A 15,482-nucleotide genomic window follows, 5' to 3' on the forward strand; every position below is an offset into this window, starting at 1 on the left:
ACATATACTGTATATTTGTATATATCTGAATATTTTGCAATAAACTTAAAACAAATTGTTTCTATACTTATAATCAACAACCTAAAATTTATGGTTTTATATATTCCCATTGTTTTTTATTCAATTACATAATTCGCAATACTTCATGGGATTGTAGTTTGTGCCCTCGTAAAAGACGGTAAGTACATTGTCTGATTTTCAAATACTTTTTTGCTTCAAAACAAATTTTTTTAAAGTTGTTATTCACCTCGGAGCTGGTTGATTTGGTTTATGGCTTAGAACTCTTTTGTGGAGGATTTTATGAAAAGTCTATGTCATAAATGATTGGAAAAAATACTTCTGGAACCCAGATGGCTGAAAAAGTGGGTGGGGGCTGTTGCGCCCTTTTAGGGTGGATGTCAAGATTTAAAGTGAATAAGGACCTCAGTTTTGTCTGTTTCTCACATAAAGTGTTTGTCTTGTTTCAGAAGACATGGATTAAACCACTCAAGTTGTGTATGGATTACTTTTATGCTGCCTTTATGTCCTTTTTTGGAGCTTGAGAGTTTTGTATCCCATTGATTTGCATTGGAAGGAAAAACCCCTCTTTCATTCTTCAATATATCTTCATTTGTGTTCTGCAGAAAGAAACTAAAAGAAAGTAATACAAGTTTTGGATAGTATGAGGGTGAGTAAATGATAACAGATTATTTTGGGAGAACTATTCCTTTAATGCCAATGCTGCACCCTGGCCGCTGGTGAAAATCTTCCCAATAGCACCCACTAGGTTTAGTCTACTGTGATCCCTCTAGTTCACTATCAGACGCTGCTTCAGTGCTCTGGTTCAGAGTCCCCTGTCTCCTCGCAGGACCCGTCCGCCGTACCCACAGTTCCCCGCGCGCAGACAAGATGGAGGAACGCAGCAGCTGCGGGAGAACAATGTTTAGACTCTGAAGATTAAAACAAACGTCCGAGTGGGGAAACACACGCAGATAGAGCCAGCGGTGGATATGCACTGGTAAGCGAAATGCAGAGATAGCTCGCGTGAAGTTTTAAGCGCCGGAGAGGTGCACGCGAGTGTGGCAGACAACAAAGCGCAGCGACGTAATGTAGCATTTAGCAGCTAGCTTGACGCGGAGCATCAATTGTTCGCTGGAGTTGCATGGGGCTGTTTATTATGGGTGAGCGCCAGGTGAGCGCTGCCGATTGTGCAGCCACATTGTACTTAATCTATATCTCCATTTATTTTATTGGGCGTACAACGTAACACCAATCCACATTTCTACTTTGCAAAGTGTTTCTGGTCTTAATTATTAGGAAATACTTTATATAATTATCATTAAATGTCCGTATATGGTATACCCCACAGTTCGCCAATGTAATTTATTTATTATGCGTGGCTTAGCCTGATAGCTAGCGCGTTAGCGGCGAGGCCCTTTGTGAGTCGGCATGAAGTTATTAATATGGATTCCACCATAACGGTCCTGCCTGACTAACAACAACTTAAAACTCCACTGGCCACTTTCACAGTATAGACAGCGACCCGCACCGCGGAGCCGTGGGTTTTGTCGCTGATGTGGCCACTGCGCCCCCGAGTTGTGGCTCGCTTTGATTTGAGTGTGAAATAAACTATTTAAGTTTGTCTGATTGATGAGCTAGCTCAGTTGGCTAACATATGCACGCCAGCTATTTACATACCATCTGCGTCGCGTGCCGTCTGCGCGCACTCAGAACACAAAGAACCGAGAGGCGGTGTGCTGTTGCACGAGATAAAAGACATTATGCAGCCGTTTTATGTGGACACTCTGTTTATATATATATATATAAAATTGTTGAACCATGAGGGAGTTGGACATTATTTAAATTGTTTTCAATTAAATATTGGATATGACGTATCCATGCACCACACTCGTAGTTAGTCCTCATCTTTTGCATTGAACTCGAGGAGCATATTCAGTTGTGGTCAAGTCGTGGTTCTGACTAACGCAGTGCATCTGGTTCAGATCCAGTCATGCAGTCTTTTAAGGGGAAATTAAAAGTATGAATCATCGGATGGCGCAGGAATACAAAGAAGAGCAATTGGCCAATGGCTTCCAGAAAACATTATGTACCCTCGCCATACAAGAAATGGGAACCATCGTTTCTGCCACAGTGCTATCGTTAGTACAGTTGTTTTTACTTTTGTATAACCAAAATAAATTAACATTGGAAGTCCTTCAAGCTTTGTTAATACCGTTCATAATATAATAGTCTTTTTCTGTTTTTTCTATTAGTGGTGGCTAATAGCAAGTTGCCACGGTTTTATTGTAGTAAAAATAAAATACTACGGTATTTTGTTAGAAACTATGGTTAATATGGTAGTTTTTCATAAGGTCTGATTAGGTCTACTAATATTTGCATTGGCAATAATCTCTTCATCCGTTATAGTAAACAAAGCACACAAGCTACTCTCGGTGACTCATTGAAACTCATGATAATGCATGCATAAAAAATAACTATCATAGATTGACGTAGGTCTGTGTGATTGTCTTTTTAATCTAAGTCAAAAGCCATGATTGCACAGGACATGAAAGATTTGGAGGAATGTCCCACAGGCTACCATCCACTGGCATACCTAAAGCTGGGCAGGTTCACAGGGCCCAAACAAATGTTTAAATTTAACATCTACTTAATCCTTAACATTCAAAATAGAGCGTGTGAGCAAACATTAACCAGTTTGTTTTGCTTATATGATATCCTAAAGTGAATGTGGATGCACATGTGTAAAACTTGGTTTCTTCTGCCTGAAATTAGAAACATAACAATATTGTATTCTCATATAATTGGTCCAGCTAGCTGATTTGGTTTCGAAAAACGCAAACAATTATTCCTGTTTTTTATTTGACAGGTGTCGAATTTTGCTGCACCTTTTGAAAAAGCTATTGCTTTTGTGATTTTAATACAACTAAGAACCTCATCTCAAAGAAGTAAATAAAACCTAAATCTTGTTATTCCCAAACGGTGTCTGGCCACCAAATTGTTCTTGGAAATTAATTAATTTCCAGTGTCTCTAACGGTCTTTTTCAGTGTCCGGGCAAGCGACTGGCCATAAATTCACACAGAATGAGTGTATTAGCCATAATCATTAGATCTGCATAGATTAAATGATCTTTAGACTAAATAACTGGTCAGTTCTTATCGTGTTACACATCATTGCTCTAATTTAACAACTAATCTGAAGCGGACAAAACAAATTAGAGGGAGACGTATTATATCCACAGTTTTCATGACCAGCCACTGGGCGCCACCATGATGACGCGGGACTGTTTTCTGGTTCCGGTCTCCATGAAATGAGCTATCCAGACCAGACAGAGAACATCAACCATTATAAGTGTTAGTGAGGCTAGTGCTGATGTTCTCTATTGGTGTGTCACTATAGTGCATTGTGTCATGTTTAATATGCAGAGGCTATTTGCACTAAGTGTAAAAAGCAACAAAAAGAATATTTGCACTAAGTGCAAATAGTGGCAGATACTCTTACACCCCTGTTTAAATACTAACATACAGTATAGTGGCATCACTGCAACATTTTTATTTTGTTTATTTGGTGTCCCACAGACATCCTACACCAACCCTAACCCTACCTTACCAAAAATTAACCATGGTTTTACTACAGTAACCATAGTATCACAATGATATTTTTCTAGTAAAATCATAGGAACCACAACATTAAACATGGCTATTATTAACAATGTTACTATAGTAACACCATGGTTAGTACATCAGAACTACATAGTTTCCACCAAAACACATGGTTACTACAATATTACTACAGTAAATCCATGGTTAATTTCATCCGGATCAAATCCTCCTCTTAACTCCCTGACCTTCACTGTGAACAAATCACTGTGAGGAATCTCTTTTATTTATAACTATAAGTAGTATTATAGGAAATATTAAGAGTATAGACATGAGAAAAAGTATGTCAAGGGGTGGGATTCGAACCCGGATCTCCAACATGACGACAACACATACACATACCGTCGGTACACCCAGAGCTACAACAGCTGCACATGGAGGCGCAGTTTGTCGTAAAATCCTGTGTATCCACCAGAATGTTGGAGCGCAAATAGTCACTCAGTTGTCCAATCTCTTAATCCATTAAATGTCCAACCCATTATCCAGTTTAATGTCTCTGCCCCATCGTGAAAAATTCACAGTCTGAGCAGTGGTGGGCGGAGTTAGTGTAAATAGTCTCTGCCAACAAGATGGGCTGTTTGCACTTAGTGTAAATAGACGCTCTGTATTTAATATTATTTTAATTTTAATCATGATGATTGCTGTCTCTTTTGATTTCTTTAGGATAAGTGAGGTGGCCTTGGATTGATTTGGACCTCATTGGCCCCTGTTACAGCATTAGCATCAGTGCGATAAATCTCTGAGCCTCCTTCACCATGAGCCTGATCCAGGATAAACTTGGAAATGAGTTCCTCCGCTCCAATGGTGGGATGGAGCCAGGCTTTGGTCCGAGCATGCTCATGTTCAGCCACCTTCCCCCTGTTACCAGCTTCACCCGCCTGGCCAGTCAAACGGTTATGGCTGATCTGCAGCCCCATGAGATGATCCTTAAGAAGGAGCGAGACTCGCCGGACTGTGGCGGAGGGCTGAGTGCTGGAGGCATGAGTGGTGGAGGTTGCATCGGTGGGATGATGGGAGGTGTGGGTGATTATGTTCATGCCATGGGCATTAAACAGGAGAAGATTTCTGAACATGATTACAGATGGCCCCTCTACCCGGGGGCCGGAGTCGGAGCAGGAGTGCGAAGTGGAGGAGAATTGCTGGAGGTGTCGCTGGGCAACCATCAGAACCTGGTGGTGCACGACCTCAGCCTGGGAAACGTAAGTGTATCAGTGAAATTATCTAGAAATGCCAACAAAGTAACTTCTGGATAAGGTTGCAATATCATAATTGCTGATCTTTACCCTTGATATTTTTATTGTGATTAATTAGATTATATGAATAGTTCACTCAAAAATGGTGTCTTTTACTCACACTTCATCTCAAACTCGGATGACTTTCTTTCTTTTCCGGAACACAAATTAAGATATTTTGATGGAGTTATGATGTCTTTTTGTCTGTTAAATGGTGACCAAATGGTGATCACTTCAGATGGCATGGATTAATTTTATGCTGCCTTTATGTCCTTTTGGTGGCTTGAAAATTTGGTCACTATTCAAAAACAGACCTCTGTGATCATATCGGATCATATCACCATTAAAATATCTTGTTCAGTGGAAGAAAGTAATTTGAGTTTGAGATCACACAAGTTTGAGTAAATAATGAGAAGTAATTTGTGTGCGAATTTACATATACTTATTTGGAAAACATAAGACTACTTATTTTGGGTGGATCAACGCCACACCATATTCTTTATGTAGGCTACACATCGAAAACAAGCTTAGAACTCTTCCTGAATTTATTGCTGTTTTATACATCAGTAAATCCAAACTAGTTGCCTAAATGGTACATTGGCCCGCTCAGAAGCATAAAAAACAATGCTATTGAAATTTTGAATAAATTATATGCACAAATGAGCAACAGACTCTTAGGATTTGTAGCAGTGCTCTGTCGTTGCAACAGATCAAAATGTAAGTCCTTTTTTGCTGTCAATCTTCACTTTCACATTTTTGTGTTTTTGGCGATTCGCTTTCCTCGTGCATATCACCTCCTATTAGGCAGGGAGGAGAATTTATTGTAAAAAAAAAAAAAAAAAAGGTCTTAAATGTTGATCTGTTTCTCACCCATACCTATCTTATCGCTTCTGAAGATATAGATTTAAACACTGGAGTCATATGGATTACTTCTATGCTTTATGCTTTGTGTTTTTGGAGCTTCAAAGTTCTGCCTGCCATTTACTTGCATTGTATGAACCTACAGAGCTGAAATATTATTCTAAAAATCTTTGTTTTCTGCAGAAGAAAAATAGTAATAATACATGAGAGTGAGTAAATGATGAGAGATTTTTCATTTTTGGGTGAATGGTCCCTTTAAGAGCAAACATTCTAAATAATGTTGTATGGCCAACATGCAACACAAGAATGGGTCAAATGAAATAAAAAAAAAAAAAAAAGCCAAAAAGTCCAAGTATTGTTGCAGACTCTTAAATATTTGTAAGCAGCCAAATTACTTTGGGGAACATTGCATAATTATTTTCTCGTAGGTAATAGCACCAGTTATGAATTAAAGAGACATTTAGGAACTGGTTGGCCATCAACCACAACCCTGAGCGAGGGCCCGGTGAAACATGTTTTATTTTTTTTCTGGCATTTCCACTGGGGTTTGGATTTGCTTGCAGAGTTTTATGGACTTCTGATATTTTAACTGTGCTATTGATTGCAGCTTGGAAGGTTGTATTTGGCTCTTGGGATTTTGGTGTGGGTTTTTATTTATTTAATCAAAACTCTGAATTCCCCCAGCAGATTTCCATCTTAATATCTGGATTTGAAGAATTTCGGAAACCAGACAGCTGTATCCTGAACCAAGCTGCATGTATTCCATAGTAATGCTGTTGGCCATAAACTCTCCTTCCTGTCAGTGATGTCATCTGGTTTCTGTGGGGATGAATGAGAAGGGTTCTGACCTGGTTAAATACAACATGAAGAGTCATGCAGATGTCTGTAACAGCACATGCAAAACAGCATCTTTGCTTCTCATACTGTCGTAATTAAGCCCTTTCTAAGGTTATATGGCACAAAGTCAATCCATTGAATCATTCCAAAGACTTATTGATCATCTCATTCGCTAACCAAATGGAAATCAGGCTGAAGCATTGAGACGTTGCATCTGGCTCTCTCTTTGTGCAGTAGCCAAACCCGTCATGTAATTTTTTACGATTCCATTAATAAAATGATGACTCATGCTAATTTGTGATTATAGCTTTAAATGTACGGAGAAATAACATGTCTGATGTCTTTGTTCAGTCTTTTGTATTTTGGTTGGACTTCAGTTGTTCCAGTAGCTGTTTCTCATGCTTGCTCTGCGAGTGGATTTGTAATATAGGTCATTTTAAAAGACAAGAGCAAGGGAAATGTTTGTTTTGGCTAGTTGCAAATCTAATTTAATACAGCAATCTGCTGATATTTCACATCTACAGCGCTCCAGTTTTCCCCTCATTCTTTTATCGTACATGCACAATAACATTCTGAAATAATGGGTATTAACCATTCTGATTTTATTCCGAGTCCAGGATGGTTTTGTTCACCAGTCTCTTGTTTTATTCTGCCTAAGTGTGAAGCAATATTCAAATGTGCAGCTGGTCAATAATCCATGTGGTGTTTTTCCATAGATGGGAGTGAAAATGAGAAAACTGACATTTACTCTCAAGGGATAGATATAAAGTCTCGTAAATAAGATATTTACCACTCTGCCTTCTGCCACATTCACCCATTAGGGAATAGTTTTAATATCCAAACTAGACTCTCGTCAACTGTGTGCATATTATAGGTACAGGTGGCTCATGCATGTGTGTGCATTTGTTTTTCCACTTTTAAATAATTGTGTAGAAGTATCATGATTTCCAAGATGCTGAGTATTTATAAAAGCATTCAGTGTCACTCATTCACACAGTTTTAGTTTCAACCTACATTCAAAACTAAAAAACTGATTTGTGTTTGACTGAATGGGTTTATATGTCTTTTATTTTGCCTGCACTGAATACCATTCTATCTCTGTTATCCTTCCAGCTGTCAGGACGGCTGGTAAAAGAATCCTCAGGGAAGAAAGGTCAAAGGTCAAACTGCGAGGGACAGGAGGGCAAGACACGGAGGAAACGAGGAGAGTCGAAGGTGCAAATATACACCGCATTTACATACAGCTTTGTGTTACTCGCAGCTGTTGTTATTGTTGAATCTAAAGAGGATTTTCATTGAGTAAAAAAATAGCTTGTTAGAAACTCTTCTATTAGTACTATTAGTGTTGTCTAATGATGAATATTGTCTTGTTTGTAGTCTATGATGCTGGATCCTGATGGAGGCAGCTTGTCTCCAAACTCCAAACCACACATCTGTGAGCACTGCAATGCAGCTTTCCGGAGCTCCTATCATTTACGCAGACACGTGCTTATACACACAGGTTAGTATGCTTTCACACTTAAATCCTTGTTTACAGGATTCATGGCCAGTATCAAGTACAGATTAAGGGTACTTAAAAATAGATATATATTGTAAAATATGCAAATAGCAAATATATTTTTTAATGCACAAAAAACATTGTTTTGGAGGTGAACTGTTTAAAATATATTTTTAAAGATTTTTCTATTTATAAATTTAAAACATTTTCACAGATTAGTGATGGGTTTTTCATGTTTAGCAAAACTGTATATAATGTTGCTTTAAAAAATTAATCAAGTTAAATGTATTTTAAGGCGATTTGGATAACTGCTATAATAGCAGGTAACTAAACGTGTGAATGATTAAAATCAACAGATTTATTGTCTCGCAGAAAAGCAGCTCCCTAAAGCTCCTCAATGAACCTTTAGATTAGAACATATCCTTGCATAACACCTCATTAGGAAAATGTTTTTTTTTTCTAATAATAAATGTTTGTTTGTTTATTGAAGTATTTTACTGAAAATATAGTTTTTGGGCAGAACTAGCCAATTCAATTGTAATTGCTGTAATTATTTGTACTCCCACTCAGGAAAACAAAATTACAATGCTGAAACAGAGTACAAATAATTATGGGTGGTATTGGCCACAGCCAAAAACCATCATGTTGTATTGATGCCTCTTTAGTTACTCCAAACACAGTCAATGTTTGACTGTCAACTCTCTTACAGGTGAGAGGCCTTTCCGCTGCACTCAGTGTAACATGAGCTTCATTCAGAAATACCTCTTACAGAGACACGAGAAAATTCACAGTGGTAAGTTCCTCAAGTTTACAACAACTTCAGCTTTCATTTCCAAATTTCTGGCTTATTTGTTTGCAAGATGTTGATCACACATCGGTGTAGCTTCTGTTTTTGTTGTAAATTTTGCAAAGCAGTTTATTGCCATTTTATTCTTATTGTTCGGTCTGCTAATTTTAATTTTTTTTTTGTTCTTGATTGTTCGTTTTCCAGGAGAGAAGCCATTCAGCTGTGATCAGTGCAACATGCGTTTCATTCAAAAGTATCACATGGAAAGACACAAGAGAACACATAGTGGAGAAAAGCCATACAAGTGTGATACCTGCCAACAGGTTAGTTTCCTGCAGACCACGCAGAGTTTAAGTCAGTTTTAAGCAGTTAGTTATACTTTGTTCAGTGTTAATCTTGCCAACAAAAGTACTGACAAAAATGTTCATTGACGAAGGGTAATTTAATTTATTAAGCAACAGTAAAGACGACATAGAAAAGAAGCATCATGATGAAAATTTGACATGAAAAAAAAAATACTCGTATCAACAATGCACAACGTTTTTATGAAAATAAAAATCTACAACCAATTGATTCAGATGATCCAGCCACAGTAGGATGGGGATATCCCTACTTGAGCTATATATATATATATATATATATATATATATATTAGATTAATCAGCTATATCCACAACATTAAACGCTAAAAAACATGCAAAAAAACATGATGCACATAATGCAATATCTGTTCTAAAACATGGAAAAATGTATAATCCCTTAAGCGTGAAGAATTCACAACATTGTAACTTCTGAAAAGTAGCTATTACTTCATACTCATTTTATACTGTTTATAAAATGGCCTAAGTTTTTGAAACTAGGGCAGTTTTTACGTTTATTTTGTTTGTTCATTGCTCTTATGTTTGATACATGTTTAAAGCTGAAGTATGTAACTTTTTCTGTGTTAAAATACATTCTCCTATCGCAGTATAAAATGCAGAGACACTATAAGTAAGCCATTCATAGTTTATTCTTCTCTGAAACTGTAAACACTGTCATTATGTGGTGTTTTGAAAATGGCTCGGTTTGTTATGAGCTTAGACCCACCACAACAATGTTACTCAACCAATGACACGTATTCATAAAATAGTTTGGAAAACTTTGTTTATTTTTGCAATTCCGTTTGTTGGCGCTAGTGGCGCAGAAATGACATACTTCAGCTTTAAAGAAATAAATAGTATACATTTTTCAAATTGTATGAATATTTGGTTAAAGTATGGTCTGTTACGTGTTTTTGTCATTTTCCACATTATCGTGAACTATTATTATTTTCGTTGACTAAAATTATATGCCTTTTTAGTCAGAGTAAAATGGACTAAAATTAATACATATGACACGATGAAATATTTACTAAATTGATAAGAAATTTTAACACAAGACAAAAATTATGACTGATAAAAAAATATAACTGACTTTGTTTCTCATACTTGTGTTCTTAGTATTTTTCTAGAACGGACCGGTTGCTGAAGCACAAGCGGACATGTGGAGATGCCACAAAAAAGGGTGTGGATGGGGCAGAGCATGACTTGGGTATGGCAGGTGAAGGAGACCATGGCAGCTATGGAATCACTCAGGGAAACATGGCCACACCTGGCCGCAAACGAGGCAAGTCAAAAAATGCTGTAGATGGGGGTGAGCGCAAACGTAAGAAGTCAGCCGGGGCTGTGGGGGCGTCACACGGTCAGGGGGTTGAGGGCTTTGCCCTTCATGACTTCAGCTCAGTCGGCAACCATGGGGTATCAACGACATCATCTTCTGCCCAGCCAGGCCCCAGCATGCAAGGGGAACATGGCCATGCTCCCAAGATGGCTTTCAAGAAAGGGAACAGGAAGTCCTTGGAGAAGACTACTCACCCCATGAATCAATCCAAGACAGGGAGCCTGGAGTTGCCAGGGGCAGGAGGCTTGGACACCCTTGGGCTTCTTCCAGGGCCTGGGGTCAAAGTGGGCCCCAACAGCAGTAACTATGATGATGCCATGCAGTTTTTGAAGAAGAGGCGTTACCTCCATGCAGCGAACAATGGAGGAGCAGGCTCTGGAGCGTCAGACTATGACGTAGGTGTCAGTCATCTGCATTCGCAAACGACGGTCATTCAGGGTGTCGTTTCTGGGGTTCTGGATGGCGATGCCGCACTAGCGCTCCTAGACTCCTCTCCTCTTGGAGATATCAAGCATGACAAATCTGGAATCCCCGATGAGGTTCTGCAGAGCTTGTTGGACCACTACGCTCACAAGCCCGATGTGACTTTCGACATCACAGATCCCCACCATGTGGAGCTCCAGTCAGCTGCCACAGATGCTCCAGGCCCGCTGGGACCTGATGACAACGCCTCAAGTCCTAATAGTGGAGACAAAGCCGGGATCATGAATGAGTACTCGCGCTTTCTCTTACAGGCACTAGAGCGGACCAGTCACAATGCTAGCTTCACGTTGGGCCCGAGTCCCGTTTCTGCCGCCAATTCCACTGGACAGTTTCCTGGGCCTAGCCCACATCTTGCAGACAAGCATGTGTATACTGCCTCACCTTTGGAGTACTCATTCTCACAGCCTGTGTCCTCTTCACCATCCCTCTCCTCTGTGCCAAAGTCCCACTTTGGTCTACTAGAAGGTGCATCACCTCCACAGGGTTTCCACATGAGCAGCCTGGAGCAGTCTGCACACACGCAACAGCAGCTCACACCTTCCCAGGAGCTCACAGAACAGCTGGACAAACAGCACACCTCCCCACCGCCACCTCCGCACACCCCCAACGGCAACTCTTACCAGATCACACCTCAGCCTCCCGACCTGGGAAGTCAGAAGGATCCACAAGGGCCGAAAAACGGAGCCACAGCCACGACCAGAGGATTCTCCCTGGCCAGTTCGCAGGATCTGGCAACACTTGACCCAGCCAAGGCTTCTTATCAGATTGAAAACTTTGCCCAGGCTTTCGGGGCGCAGTTTAAAGGGGGGCGAGTGCCCCTGGCCTTTAGTAGTGACTCGGGGGGAGAGGTTAATCACCGCATACAGACACCAGTCTCCGAATTCTCAGGGTATACCGGTCTCTTGGCTGATGCCAGTGACCCAGTCAGCACTGGCTCCAAAACCCCAACAAGCCAAAGCTACAGGTAAATGGGCTTCCGTGCCTAGATGCTCAGATGGAGGTTCCCCGTTTTTGTTTTTTCGCCATGCTGTCTTTATTTTGTATTGTTGTTGTTATTGTTATTTAGTTCACCTATTTTAATGAAATTGTAATGTTTTTAAATAATGTTTTGTTTCTTAATTATTTTCACACTGCCATTATGTTCATATGAAATACCCCCCACACACACACACACACACACTTTGGCCTGCTATGCATTTTCCTAAAATCATGTTTCTTATTTTCTCAAAAGAGGAAAGGCATCAGTTTTATCTTTAGTTGACTTTTAGATCTCTCTGTTAATCAGTAGATGGGAAAACATTTTAAAGCGGAAATAAGAGTATCAAAGGTCTTTGTTCTGTTTGCTTCTCTCCAGTAGACACTCACATTTTAGCAACTGACTTTACAAGTGTGTAAAGATAACTATAAAATGGCTATGGCAGGGAGTCACCCAGAACTGAAATAGTCTGTTACAATGATTAAAGTATTACTCAGGAAAATGTGTAGATGGCAAATCTGTCAGAAGGGTAGCAGGCATTCATTGAAGAGGCTGACATTTTGTAAATACAAAGATGCTTTTGTTTTTTGGGAGATATTTTTTTATTCTTCAGAATGAGTGCAACAATTAAAAGACAAAACTGCTGCCTGCAAAATTACACTGACACTACTTTCCACATAGCTATATAGAGATTACGGTACTTTTGTCAATGTGAAATGCACACGTTCTCTTTCAGTAAGGGCCATATATATATATATATATATATATATAAGAATATCTGTGTGTAAAATAACATTCTTGAGACTGGCAGGTGACTTGAAGGGGGACAAAGAGGGACTGAGTTTGTGAAGGAAGGCCTGCAATTGACAGCACACCACCTCACCCTGTCCTTTTTTTTATTCTCGGATTGCGAAGCCAGGGCTATACACTAGAGGGCACTGCATGCATGCGTGTTAGTGTCTCTTGGCACAGGCCAGATCAAAGGATTCTTCTGTGCCTGTCTGGCTTTCTCATCCCTCTCTCCCTCCGTTCACTCCTCTCTCTTCTTCCTCCTCTTTCAGAAAGAAACCCATCTAGCACTTTTTTGATCCTGTTTATTTTTCATGGTGAATGAATCTACCCAGGCTGATCACACAGAATGTGAACTGTGTTAGTGATATGCTGTTTTCAAAAAGGGCAAAGTTTGGTCAGTGGGGATGGGACACAGATTAGGTGGGTGACTGAAAAGAGGCGGTATTCATTTTAGTATGTGTAGATTATGTTGAAAAGACCATTGGTATGGTCTTTCTGATGGCTTTAGTTTGAACGTGTTTGCTGAAATGGAGGGTGGGCTTACTTTCCTCGGGATGGGAGTATAGGGGATCTTTTTATATTTTATTCCCAGTTTCTGATGATGTATCTAGTGCAGGTTATAGAGAGGGAATTGGCTGGGAATGGTGGGTATTCCCTTATTTTGTTTCCCCCTAAAAGTATGGATTTAGGGAAATGTGATGTGTGTTAAAATGGCCCTCAGATGAAATGATTGTCATGTTTTTAAAGCCTTTCATCAGTCCTGCTCTCAGTAATTCATATATTATTGGTCCTAAAAGTAATGACTGAACAGTCCAAAAAGGAATTTAGCCAGCTTATTGCAGTTTGCATGCAGGGCAAAGTATTACCTTGAACTACATTTTTAAAAGACATTTTATTTTGTACTGTACAAGTATTATTGTAATTTCTTTTGGATCGATCAATAACTGCATTGTCTTCCATCAGTGTTGTTGGCCGCTGTCACACTGTCTGAATTACTGTCACCTAATGTTCATTTTCATCTGTTTTCATTTGTTCCTTTCTTTACCTATCAAACCTTCAAAGGACAGAACCACATGCTAGATTGTATGACCACAAGGCAGCAATCTCATAGGGAACAAAAGCTAACCACTAGGACAAGATCAGGAAGGTTTGGGTACTCCGTTCACAATAACGGGAGTAGTAATCACATTTGTGAGTCTGATGACTTGACTAAAATGAAATCATCACAACTGATGTCTTTTATACCTCATATCAGTGATGACTCCAAAGCAGGGATATCAGACCGAGAGAACTGTATGTAGCATGGCTGATGTGGCTACCTTTAAAGAAATGCCTCAACTATCCACCCTGGCAATAAACAGCTTTTTTTCTCCTCCTCTGGGATTTCCTTTTTTCCCCTTCAGTGATGGACTTCTATAAAACAAAGCTAACTGATTTGTGGAGTGCTGCCACTTAATCCATCCAGCACCACTGGGATGGACATTGATGTCTGGGCCATGCGCACACTGCATTCCTTAAAACAAAAATTTTCTTGAAGGTGTCATTTTAATTTCTCAATAACTGCAAAGAGAAAAAATGGAGATCCAAAGGTCCATTTTCACTACAAATGTTCCAGTCTCATTTACTCAGCCTCTTGTTGTTCCAAACTCATATAACTTTATTTCTTCCATGGAAGATATTAGGTAGAATGACTCTGTCTCTGTCACCATTCACTTGCATTGTATGCAAAAAAAGATGAAATGAAATTTAATGGTGACTGAGACTTATATCCTTGTGTTCCTTGGTAGAAATAAAAGTAAACGGGTTTGGAACAACACAAGGGTGAGTAAAGTATAGACAGAATTTAAATTTTTGGGTGAACTATCCCTTTAAGGTTTTTTTTTTTTTTTTTTTTTAATGAAATAAGGTGTAAGCAGACACAACTGTTCTGCATGTTACCCATTCTCAGAAGTAATGCTCTATGCCAGGTGATCTGTTTATTCTTTTTTTTTAATTATTATTATTATTTGAAGTGGGGCACAACTGGAAAATGCTTTCTGGTTGAAGGTGTAAAGCCTAATGAAGTGCAGTCCCCTCAGAGACACTGTTAATTCTACAATGATATCCTGTTTGGCTTGAATATCGCCAGCCATCAATCTGTCAGTGGATGCCACAATAAGGTTCTCTAAATGCCGTTTTATTTTTGCTTCTTGCTGTATATTCCTTAAAGTATTTATTTTGTTTACATACAGTTAATAACACTAACCCCCCCACCACCAACCTTAAGTTTTTTTGCATTGTTTTTTATGTTTTCTTTTGCCCCTCTTTCATTTGTCATCATGCCAAATTTGTAGCAAATGGTCTTTAGCTTTTCTCTCCTGTCTTATTTTATTGCAGATTCTTGTGATCTGATTCACAGGGCTATACCTGTCCGTTTTGACTTTATTGTTGATTAGGAAAACAATAAAAATGCTGATATCAGTGTGTTGAAAATTATGGATTTATTGAACGTTTCCATTGTGATGTCACAAATATGGAGAATACCATACCTTGTTTAATAAAACACCTTTTAATTGCTCTACAGATAGAGTACAGGACTGATATGGTAACTCTTGAGGTTCTGGACTGATTACACAAAAGTTTTGCAGATTTGGTTCCAAGTAGGGATGAACCAGAATCTAA

At 39.2% G+C, this 15,482-nt stretch overlaps 1 protein-coding gene across 1 annotated transcript; it reads left to right on the top strand.

The window, feature by feature from the left end:
- Positions 1-856: 856 nt before the first annotated feature.
- LOC127450813 (zinc finger protein 281-like) lies at positions 857-15,281 on the top strand. The gene is made up of 7 exons (XM_051715193.1): positions 857-997; positions 4,321-4,856; positions 7,701-7,802; positions 7,965-8,088; positions 8,795-8,878; positions 9,077-9,195; positions 10,351-15,281. Exons 2-7 carry the CDS (start codon positions 4,413-4,415, stop codon positions 12,019-12,021), a joined length of 2,544 nt encoding a protein of 847 aa, XP_051571153.1. The 5' UTR covers positions 857-997; positions 4,321-4,412; the 3' UTR covers positions 12,022-15,281.
- The last annotated feature ends 201 nt before the right edge of the window (positions 15,282-15,482 follow it).

Source organism: Myxocyprinus asiaticus, chromosome 13 (genome assembly GCF_019703515.2).
Source record: "Myxocyprinus asiaticus isolate MX2 ecotype Aquarium Trade chromosome 13, UBuf_Myxa_2, whole genome shotgun sequence".
In the NCBI taxonomy this organism is placed as follows: domain Eukaryota; kingdom Metazoa; phylum Chordata; class Actinopteri; order Cypriniformes; family Catostomidae; genus Myxocyprinus; species Myxocyprinus asiaticus.

Coding starts and splice junctions, on each gene's coding strand:
- LOC127450813 (XM_051715193.1), top strand. CDS start 4,413: ATGAGCCTGATCCAGGATAAACTTGGAAATGAGTTCCTCCGCTCCAAT. Junction 4,857..7,700: donor ACGACCTCAGCCTGGGAAAC/GTAAGTGTATCA, acceptor TTATCCTTCCAG/CTGTCAGGACGGCTGGTAAA. Junction 8,879..9,076: donor ACACGAGAAAATTCACAGTG/GTAAGTTCCTCA, acceptor TTCGTTTTCCAG/GAGAGAAGCCATTCAGCTGT.